General features: G+C 31.2%; 1 protein-coding gene across 1 annotated transcript; it reads left to right on the plus strand.

Moving 5' to 3' along the window:
• Nucleotides 1–5,087: 5,087 nt before the first annotated feature.
• LOC106666243 (Kv channel-interacting protein 4-like) lies at nt 5,088–7,961 on the plus strand. The gene is made up of 3 exons (XM_024229647.1): nt 5,088–5,183; nt 7,295–7,507; nt 7,573–7,961. The coding sequence occupies exons 1-3, from the start codon at nt 5,088–5,090 to the stop codon at nt 7,681–7,683; spliced, it is 420 nt and encodes a 139-aa protein (XP_024085415.1). The 3' UTR covers nt 7,684–7,961.
• Nucleotides 7,962–11,699: the final 3,738 nt, after the last annotated feature.

The raw sequence follows: 11,699 nt of genomic DNA on the forward strand, positions 1-11,699 counted from the left end.
TAGCGTAAGAAAAGTTTTCCCCAGTCGTGGGCTTATTTTCTTTTCGACGCGACGAAAAAGAGGCCGGCATTATTTTTGTTGAACAACTGATTATTAATTAATCTACAGACCGTAATTTTCGATAATGAGATTAAGAGGGAGAAAAAAAATAAGGTGTGAGGCGTATAAACGTGAAGATAACCACAAAGAATTGTTCGGCTCTCAGAGGGAAAACGAAGTAATTTATGGACGAGAGCACACCTGTGGCCTCAATTCTTTATACTATAACGGTGCCCCAGAGAATAAAAAAATATATTAAAGAAAGCTTAAAGACCTATTTAATTAAAATAAGCGCGATAAAAGAAGCATGACATATTTAATGTAATTAAAAAAATATTTGCCATCAGAAATTAATACGGACCTAAATAATTAATAAAACTTTTTATCGTGCCATAGTGATATAAGAAAAAAAATAGTTATATTTTTCAATATTTTAAAACGTTTTAAAGTGCATAGTTTTATTTCTTGGTTGTTAAAGCCAAATATAAAAACAGCGTCATATTATAAAAATTATTACTGATTATCAAGGTCCTTAGTAAGAAAAATCACACGGAATTCAATAAATTTACTCACAACTTTTGATATCGAAAAATAATAACAAAATCAAGGACTATGTCAAATGAAGGGGTCCTATGTTTTGTTTTTGTTTTTGTGGAATAGAAAACAAACAATTGAAAATTTATTAGTATTGGAGATCGTGAGATGCGGTCTGGTGTGACGTAGATTTATAAAATCATTTTCTTTATCATGGCCGTTTCGACCTTTATTGGGACCATCTTCAGGGCCTGGGTTTTATAAACATTGTTTAGATTTTACAAATACATGCAGGATGTGAAAAAATGAATTTATACAACGCTAGAGATTTTAGACTTAATCAAAGTATTTGTACTCACTCAGTGTTTGTTTTCTGTGTAGATGTGTCATTATTGTGTGTCGTGTTGAGAGTGCCAGTGAGATATTGTTGTTTTATGTTTATATACTTTGGATTTTGAAGGAAGTAGGGAAAGAAAAACATTTTTATATGATGAGTCGGCTTTTTTAAGGTGAAAGGAGCCGAAAATGGGAAAAAATGAATAATGGTTCGGCCTGATTATCCTTTCAGGATTATATAGACGGGGATAATTAAGGATAGGAAAAACAAATTATTGAAGAATTAGACTATGTAGAAATGTTTGATGTGTGGAATGTGATGAATGTTTTATATGTTATATGTTTTGTGTGATGTGATGATGTATGTATGTTATCGTTATTGAATTTGATTAATGATGTTAGCGTAGCTGCGACTGAGTTTACATGTGTCTGTTCTGTAATTCATGCTGTGCTTATCCCCGTTGATGTAAACCATTTCTAAAAAGTTACGTTTATGTTTGTTTTGTTCTGTGTGTAATATTTTTAGACTGTTGAAGTCGAAATTGTGTTGGTGTTCAAAATGGTGGGTAGCCAGTGCTGTAAGATTTTGTTTGGGTTTTAGCAATAGATATGTTGCTCTATTCTCTTATCCAGATATTGGGATGAAATACCGATGTAAGTTGCCGGACAATTTAAACAATTGATTTTGTAAATTACGTCAGATATATTTGTGACTGGTTATCGGAAGAGACAAATGTGTTTAATTTATGTCAGGCCGTGAATGAATGGCGTGGATATGTATATTGGTTCGTCTGTATTTGATAGATTTGATGTGTGTTTAGGGTAGTGATTGTTATGGAGGATATGTTTGTATATCTTTGTTCTTGTAGTGAAATGATTCATGGTTTAGGGTAATAATTCTGTGAAGTAGCCCTTTGGCCGTGTTTATTATTGTATGAAGAGGATAGTGTGCTGTAAAATCTGTTTCTTCTTAATCTAAAATTTTATCGCATTGTATAAATTCATTTTTTTCACATCCCACGTGTATTTGTAAAATGTAAACTATGTTCATAAATCCTGAAGATGATCTCAATAAAGATAAAAACGTTGGCACGATAAAGAAAATGTTTTTCTAAAACCTACCAGACCGCACCTCACGACCTCCAAATAATAATAATTATTATAGTATGTTATTATACATAAAAATATTAATTAATTGAAAGAAGTAATTTGGTCAATAGACCACTAAATACAATGGGGTATTTTTTCCATTAATTAAGGTTTTGGTTGAGATAAAAAAGTCAGTATCACAAGCGGGATTCGAACTCACGACCTAAGGCTAAATACGCCGCTGCTCTACCACATTTTGAATTTTCCCTCCTTTTTGCCAGTTTTCAAATGTCGTGTAATCTGTTGATTTTCGGCGACAAATGAAATGGCCATGAAGAGCTTTAATGAAGAATACTTCATTTTGCTTATTACATTTTATTAGGTTTCGTGGTCCGCTTGACAAATGAATTCTTTTCAGTTCATTAAGGTTTTGGCTGAGATAAAAATATAATAATTAATTAATTCAAAAAGGTGGGGTTGAGATGGGAAGTTAGTGTCCGAGTGGATCGAGATAGCTCAAGTGGTAGAGTAGCGGCGTAACTAGCCGAAGGTCGTGGGTTCGAATCTCGCTCGTGTCACTGACTTTTTTATCTCAACCAAAATCTTAATTGAAAAGAATTAATTTGGTCAAGGGGACCACGAAACCTAATAAAATATGATTATTCAGAAATCTTCCCCCATCTTTTCACCTCAAAGAAGCCGACGCCTTACACAAAAATGTCTTTTCTATACCGACTCCCTTCCCCAGCCCTTCAAAATCCAACATATATAAACACAAAATAGCAAAATCTCACTGGCACTCTCGACACGACACGCAAGAATGGCACAATTACACAGAAGACAAACACTGAGTGAGTAGAAATACTTCGAATGAATATAAAAAAAATATATTTTGCATTGTATAAATTCGCTTTTTTCCACATCCTACATTTATTTGTTAAATTTTAACAATGTTTGTAAATCCCAGGCCCTGAAGATGATGTCAATAAAGATCGAAACGTTGGCACGATAAAGAAAATGTTTTTTTGAAACCTACATCACACCAGACCGCATCTCACGATTTCTGAATAATCATCGACTAACGGTCACCACACACGAACAAAATATTCACTAATTTCGTGGTCCGCTTGACCAATTTATATATTACAATTAATTAAGGTTTTGAGTTGAGATAAAAACGTCAGTGTCACGAGCGGGATTCGAACCCATGACCTTCGGCTCAAAATTCAAAAGGTGGGGTTGAGATGGGAAGTTACTGCCCGAGAGGATCGAGGTCACGATAGCTCAAGTGGTAGAGCAGCGGCGTATCAAGCCGAAGATCGTGAGTTCGAATCCCGCTCGTGCCATTGACTTTTTTATCTCAACTAAAAACCTTAATTAATTCTAATAAAATATATTGGGGTATGTTATGTTTATTTAGATACATATCCTTTCGGCCGTTTTCAGTTTTGTCCCTTCATCGATATTTTATTATCTATAATGTGTGGTGATTGGTGACCGTTAATCGATATTTATTTAGAAATCGTGAGATGCGGTCTGGTGTGATGTAGGTTACAGAAAAACTTTTTCTTTATCGTGCCAACGTTTCGATCTTTATTGAGATCATCTTCAGGGCCTGGGATTTACAAACATTGTTTACATATAACAATTACATTTTGGATGTGGAAAAATGAACACGTGAACAAGTCCTTCCCCACCCCTTCAAAATCCAACGTATATAAACACAAAATAGCAAAATCTCACTGGCACTCTCGACACGACACACAAGAATGGCACAATTGCACAGAAGACAAACACTTTGAGTGAGTAGAAATACTTTGATTGAATATATAAAATATATTTTGCATTGTATAAATTCACTTTTCCACATCCAAAATGTAATTGTAAAATGTAAACAATGTTTGTAAATCCCAGGCCCTGAAGATGATCTCAATAAAGATCGAAACGTTGGCACGATAAAGAAAATGTTTTTCTGGAACCTACATCCACACCAAACGATGTGTCTCACGATTTCTAAATAATAAATATTATCATCTATAATCCTGTTTTTATTTGATCCTTATATTAGGGATCAGTTGGGTTTTGCCCTGCCGTATTAGTCGTAACATATTTTACGGGTGCAGGCGCCTGAATAAGATCAGAATACCCAGTCATCACATCCCATATGATACCATAGAAGGATCGGTTCGAATCACACTCTGACGGCGTACAGTCTCACTAGGTACTCAATCGTCGGACCGGGCGTTCAAACGGTTCACATTTAATTTAACAAATTCTGCCATCTGTTTATCATTAGCCCAAAAAAACCGAGTAAAAGACTTGATAAAAGTTCAATTTTCAAATAAATCCCGGGAAACGGAACGGCAATTGGTTGATATCAATGTGAATTCTTAAAAGACTCGTTCGAAGGTGAATGATCACTGCGATCTCTGAGCAAGTGGTGAAACCAGTTTTTGTGTTGACCAACTTGGCTCCATATGCACAGCGAATTCATGAATCATGATCATATTTTGGTTTTATTTTTCAACTTTTTAAGGGATTTTTGGCTATTAAAAACAGTACTTTAATTTCCTTATCCAAGAAATATTTTTACAAAACAATTCCTGGATTTTCCTTAAAATTCACCAGACCCGTTAAACAATTCAAGCTTTTTAATCATTCTATAGAAAAATTGTCTAGGTTCTTTTACAAATTTAAAAAAAAAAACGGTTGGCTTTTTTTTTCAATCCATTTTCAATTCATGAAAATTGGTGTTTTTAAATTAATAAAACGACCATTTTTCAAAACGTGTCTAAATTTGGTGCTAAATTTAATGAAATACAAGATGAAAGAGTGAAACTACACAAAATTAGGTTGCTTTATAATTTCCCTCTTACAAAAATGGTAATTTTTTTTTGTAATTTATTAAAACTTTTTATAAATAAATTTTAGACATTATTAATGCAATAAATTCATTCAACTGGTAGGAAAACAAATAGACAAGGGATTGCACAGCCTTTCATTATTTACAACAAACAAAAAAATAAATGAAAATGGATATTACCAATCCAAGTTGGATTCTGGAATAACCTGGGAATGAAAGTAGCTCTATGCCTCTATTTAGAGATACAGGTATTAGCGAAACAAAGTCTAGATTTGAATGTAGACCAACTGAGCTTTATCTGTTAGAGAAGGCATTCGATAAAGTAAGTCAACAATAAATTCATGGATATTTTAAAAGTAAGCCTAGGGGTTTTTTAAAGTTGGTAATTCATGGGTATTTTAAAAGGTAAAGGCCTAAACATTAATGTTATCTGAATGATAAGAAACAATCAGAAAGTACACCGGGGGTGAATTTTATCACCTGTCCTATTCAATATGTATGTTGAATGGATTTTTTCCGAACTATCGCAGAAACCTCACGGTATTAAACATAAATGTTCAGCACACAAACAAAATGTGATATGCTGATGATACTGTGATAATAGCATTTTTAATGGAAGAATTGAAGGACATGCTAGATGTAGAGATATGCTTCTGTCTTATTTCCCAATTTCTATGGTTCTGGTCAAGATCAGAAATTTAGTAAACGCTTCACATTTATTTATTTACGGATCGAAATCCACTATAAAAAAAGACATTTTACAATAACAAAAAATATAAATAATATATGTAAAAATACAAATAATATATATAAAAAGAATAAGGATGTATATACATGGTAATAATATAAATGGTAAATATAAATGATAAATATAAAAATACAATTAAAGAGTAAAAACTGAACAACAAAAATGAAAGACATAATTACTAACCAAATAAGGCAGAGGAAACAAAATAAAGCTGAAAGACAATTGAAACTACAATAATTAGGTACATATTTAATGAAAATAATGCTCTTTGTAAACATATAATAAGACTAGAGTGCGAGAATTGGTTGAACCAGTAAATGAAATAAATTGTAATAATTTTGTACAGTATGAAATATAAAAGCATTCAACTAAGGTTGTAGGATAAGGTTTTTCACAGATTGCACAGAACTATTAAAGAAGTCAATGCTATTGCAGATGTTGTTACTCTTGATCATCATTCTGTGTAGAGGAGAAGAGAGCATGTAGTTAGAGCTTTGGAATTCAATATAAAATAATTTATAGGTTTTAAGAGAGTGCGAAGGGACATGTAGCTGTAGTTGAAAGAGGATATAAGGACTATCAATGAGATTGTTTAATAATTTAAATACAAAAACAATATCAAAGTAATCCCTTCTTAGTGCCAATTCGAAAAGTTTAAATTCAGAGCGGATTCCAGGGTAGGCAGAATTCGGAGTTAGATTGAGTTTGTAGGAAAATTTTTATAAAAATTTGTTTTGTACAGATTGAAGAATTTTTTGATAATTTAGATAGAATGGGTTCCAAACAGGTGTAGCATATTCTAGTATGGGTTGTACAAAAGCTTTATAAAGATGGACAAAACATAGAGGATTTTTAAATTCATAGGTGTTCCGGATGATGAAACCTAGCATCTTCATAGATCTATGTTTTATTGAAGGAATATGTTCTTTAAACTTGAGCTTTTGATCAAAAGCTGATTTCAGCGAGTAGGGGAGAAATAAAAGATGTAATCAGCAAAAACATAAAAAGCACACCTCAACTGGATATGCCTGCTGTCGGTGTTTAACTGCTGTTTCCAACTTAGCCCTTTCTCACAGGAATAGCAATAATAAGGAAGTCCTTTGCTCATTTTTATCATCAACTGCTGGATCTATAGCCTATATTAAACACTGCATTGGTTGGAAAGTATTGTTTGTATTATAACTATTTTTAAATATATACAAATACTACATAAAATTAATGTAAAATGAACAACCTTTGCCCTATCCTAAACAAAAGATCACACTTATGTACAAAAACTCATTTATAATTTACATTAAGTTCATAATTAATCACCTATCTATTTATAATAAGTTTCAAGTTGAGATGAAAAATTGATCTCATGGGTGGGATTTGAACCCATGACCTTCAGCTCAATATTAGAATATTTAGTCTGAAAACTCTTGTTATTAACTAGTGTTTCTTAACTACTGTGTTAACGTACTGTAAGACTGATTATACCGGTAAACCCACATAACTGAATTAACTTCAAACTTGACCAGTTAAGGTCTATCAACTTACAATATTTGACCTTTCACATGTGTGTATTATAGAAATACATATTTCAAAATAGATTTAAAAAATTGTGATCAGTTTTTATTAAATTGTAATAATAATGTACATCAAAATTGTAGACCCATAAAAATAATTGATTGTTATTGTTGCAGGATTTCCTCTGCATATTGAGTAAAGTGTCAAGAGGAAGTGTACAGGAAAAGCTTCAGTGGGTCTTCGGCCTCTACGATTTAAACGGAGACGGTCTCATAACAAAAAAAGAAATGCTAGAAGTCGTAGCGTCCATATACGAAATGCTCGGACGATCGACAAATCCTCAAGTTGAAGAACATTCGGCGAAAGATCACGTCGAAAAGATTTTCCATGTATGCTTCCCCGCTGTCGAAAATCCTTGGGTCAATCCTTAACTTTTGTTCTGTACATTTTTCAGCTCATTGACACAAACAAAGATGGAGTGGTCACAATAGACGAATTGGTAGAGTGGTGTTCAAGAGACGAGCGGATACTTCAGTCACTCGAGACACTCGACACCGTACTGTGATCACCAGGCCCAACTGATGATGAAACAGCAATATTACTTGTTTATCTGCGCCTTTCGATTGCCAGATTTTCCTTTCTGGAGATGCTCACTCCCTCCGAATCGACTAAACCTTTTCATTTCATGAAAAATGAAATGTCTGTTGAATACATTCAAACTGTTATAAACTGAATGTATAATTAACACGGAAAAGTGAAAACTTTGTTAAACATTATTTACCGTCTTGAGTTGTATTGTTTGTCTATGGTTTATGGGTCCAGATGTGTTTCTTTTTTAACAAAAAATCAATACTTATATTTCCTTTTTTTCTTTTTTTTTTTTTTTTTTAATTTAACCTTTAAAACACAAAATGAGTGATTTATTCCACAAAACTAAATTATAAGAAACTAAAAGCCATTTAAACATAACTAATGTTGTGTATAAAAAGCCTTAATAATCAAATAATATAGTTGTCTTAAGCATAGAAATTAATTTGGTATGAAGAGAATTTATTTTTTGAAGCATAGAGTTAAAAATAAAACACTATAAATTAAAAGTAACGGTGATAAATCAGATTTTACTAAATGGTTAACTTAAATATATATATATATGACATTAAACAAATATGTAAGTAGATTAAATGATTAAATCATTCATTTGTATATTTTTTCCATTAATGTAAAAATAATCCAAAAAAAGAATGGTTTTTCCATTTAAGATAAGTTTCTGGGACAAAAGTCATTTTAACAATAAAAAGTAAAAGTTTTTATCTAAGTCTGTCCTATTTACTTATTAAGGTGTTATGTATGTTCAATGTTTATAATTGTAAATGTTACCGTCATTGTTAAACCAACTGTACATAATAATTTATATTTTATACTTTATAACAATTGTCATAAAAGAAAACTCTTAAATTATGACTATTTCAAAGGAAATCGTTATCTGGAGGCGGTTTGAAGAATTGAAGATAATTCTTCTTTGTAAATTTAGAGTAGTACCTGAACCTTAGTGCTTTTAGTGACTTCCTTTTTACAAACAAAAAAAAATAGAAAATTAGAAATGCTATGAAATAGGTGAACAAAACAAAAATGATTTACAAGAGTATTATTTTGTACTATGATTAAAAATTGTAGAAAATTCATATGGACCTACATAACCGACATATCAGGAACTTTATTGACGTGATTTACAATTGACATTGGAGCAGAGAAAATAAATAAAATTTTGAAAGAAAAAAAAATCCTTATTCAACTTATATGTATGTAGATTTGAGTATTTAAATATCAAAACATTTTATTGCCTTTTATATTATTAGTGGTGTTATTGCATGAAAAGCCACTCTTTTTCCAATATTCTTCAAGTAAATTAGGCATTTATTCATGATAAAAATTATGAAAACGTAAATCAGGAGATTGGTGAATCCAGCGGATGAATAGTTGAAGCAGGCTAAGGAAAAATTTTAACATTCAAACTCTAGTACTTGTTACTAAAGGGATTAACATCTACTGATTTTTTGCATGTGGAAAGCAATTAAACCCTTAAAAACAATCAGTTGGACAATCTGGCAAATTTATATTAAAATATTGTAAAACGTTCTGTCTCATGAAAAACAACGATGGAGAGAAAGAATTTAATTTATTATGGGTGCGCTGAATTTTCTGTATAGTTCATAGTACTGACTAAAGCAAACCCTCAATTTCGAAATTCAAAAACAGACAACGAAAAGAATTTTGGAAATGCCCAATTTCCTGATTTGTCTCTACTCTATTTAAAACTCTTCAGTAGGGCATAGGACTTTAGTCATACTTAAGCATTTAGAAGTTCAAAATCTACATAATTTTCTATCAAAGTATAATTTATACTACTTAAATGAAAACAGTTTTTAAAAAAACTGTGTGCAGCATATGTAATCATTTTTAGATGAGATCAGTAGAAAGACCAAACCATTTTCAAAATGATTTGATATCAGGTTTGGGGGTTGGCTTCATGAAAAGACCACTCTAATCCTAATCTTTACCCTATATTTCTTGAATTTTGAAAATTAATCTGTACAATTGTTTTATTTTGTATTATTCAACAAAGACTAGACAATGTTTTAAAACACTTTTACTGCTATGTTAAAAATCCAAAACTGTTTAACCTATTTAAACATTTGCTAGTTAGTTTAATATTATCGATGTTTCAAAGGTGCTACATTTTCTATAGAAGAATGGATCAGAAGCAGGCTGAAACATCAACATTGATACAAACAACAAGGAAACTAAATTTCTTAAGCTTGTCATAAATTATTTACTTTTACATCGCAATTTTTTACAAATAATATAGCATGACTACTAGTGCCAAAGGTTTTAAGCTTTTTGAAAGTTAGTTTTATATCTTGAGATTATCTTGCAATAAAAATGTTTGTTCATGCATATATTATATACATTTGTTTAATCAAAATTGATGGATAATTTTCAAATTCCCAGTTTAACACAAAATAAAATTAAATCAACATTTAAAATTCATCATCGATGAACCATTTGAGTGAAATATATAGAAAATATGCTTATTTTCATAATAAAAAATCAGAATAATTTTTGTTATTGTATTTGTTATTTTCTGGTACAACAATTGACTTTATGATTATTTTAACCTTTTTTTAAAATTTTATTTGTCTCTCTTCATAAAAATAAGCACTGTACATAATCTATTTATTTTTTACAACTTTAATATAATAAAACTCATTAAAAATGCCAAGTTGTACTTATCTATGTGTGAATTTCAAATAATCGTACATTCAAATAAAATTAACTTTTTTATTAATAAAATATTAAATCTTTTTATTTTCCTTCAATATTTTACACACTGTTAAAGGTTTTATATTCTATATATAATTTCAGCTTTTTGCCATCTTCGGTAGTTCAAACTGCAGATTTATCGCCTCAAGGTTTATCAGCTAATGATGCTCGAGGTCTGCCACAAGTATTTGAAAGACCAGATCAGCAGAGCAACAGTCAAAATACAAATCCATCATCTTGCAAAACAAGAAAAAATCTAAAAATATAATTATTTTATCCTATTTCATTTTGATCCATTTTCATTTGACACTTCTAGCATATTTTTTAACTAAAACTGTCTCACAGAAGTCCTTCAAAAGAGTTTTAGGTTTTTTAGAAACTTTTCTTTAGTGGCACACTGAAGATGGAGAAATGCCGGAACAAGTCTGACATCACCCCAGCAAGGATAGGCAAACCAAAATGATGGATATGACCAAATTTCAGGTCAATTTCTCCATAGAAAACAGAGAAATCTCACAACAAATCAAATATTAAATTGCTTGTTTCCTTTTGTTTTAGAATAAAATGACAAGTTGGACAAGACATTATTATGACTTTTTTCTTTTATTTTTTTATAGATATCCATTTTTAATATATGCGCATACATAGAGTGAAAATATAGAGAATCAAATTTAAGACTTCTTGCAGCAAGCCATGAGAATCATCTATTTTTGGTTCTGGCAGTCCAGGGTCAGACCACTGTCTAACTGTCCGACTACTGAAATTATGTCAACTCAGCCTCTATGCATGCAACTTTTAAACCTAGACAAATGTTACTCTTAAATGCATTATTTCCTATTTACATTCACTCAAATTAGATGGCAGAGTACTCCATATATCTCCATCAGCCTTTTTCACATACTAAACGGCACTGTGGTGGCTAAGTGGTTAGGGACTCATATTTGCCACGCTAGGAGTTCTGGGATCAAATCTCAGCACTGCTCATGGCTTTTTAATTGAGAATAGAATGAAAGAAGTATTGTAAAATGATTTGATCTCTCATCTGTGTTCCTGTTACTACTTTTACTCTATGTCTAACTAATCTAATTAAGGGTGTAAGGGGTACTCAATATTCCATCACCCTCTCACACTACACATTCATGCTAATAAATATATTCACTTTCAATATATACAAAATGAGTTATTTTTCAGAATTAGAGGATATTATGGAGTTTATTTATTTTTAGAAGACTTACTGAATACTACCACTGGCACATGAAA

Source organism: Cimex lectularius, unplaced genomic scaffold (genome assembly GCF_000648675.2).
Source record: "Cimex lectularius strain Harlan isolate CLEC.00 unplaced genomic scaffold, Clec_2.1 scaffold5, whole genome shotgun sequence".
NCBI lineage: Eukaryota > Metazoa > Arthropoda > Insecta > Hemiptera > Cimicidae > Cimex > Cimex lectularius.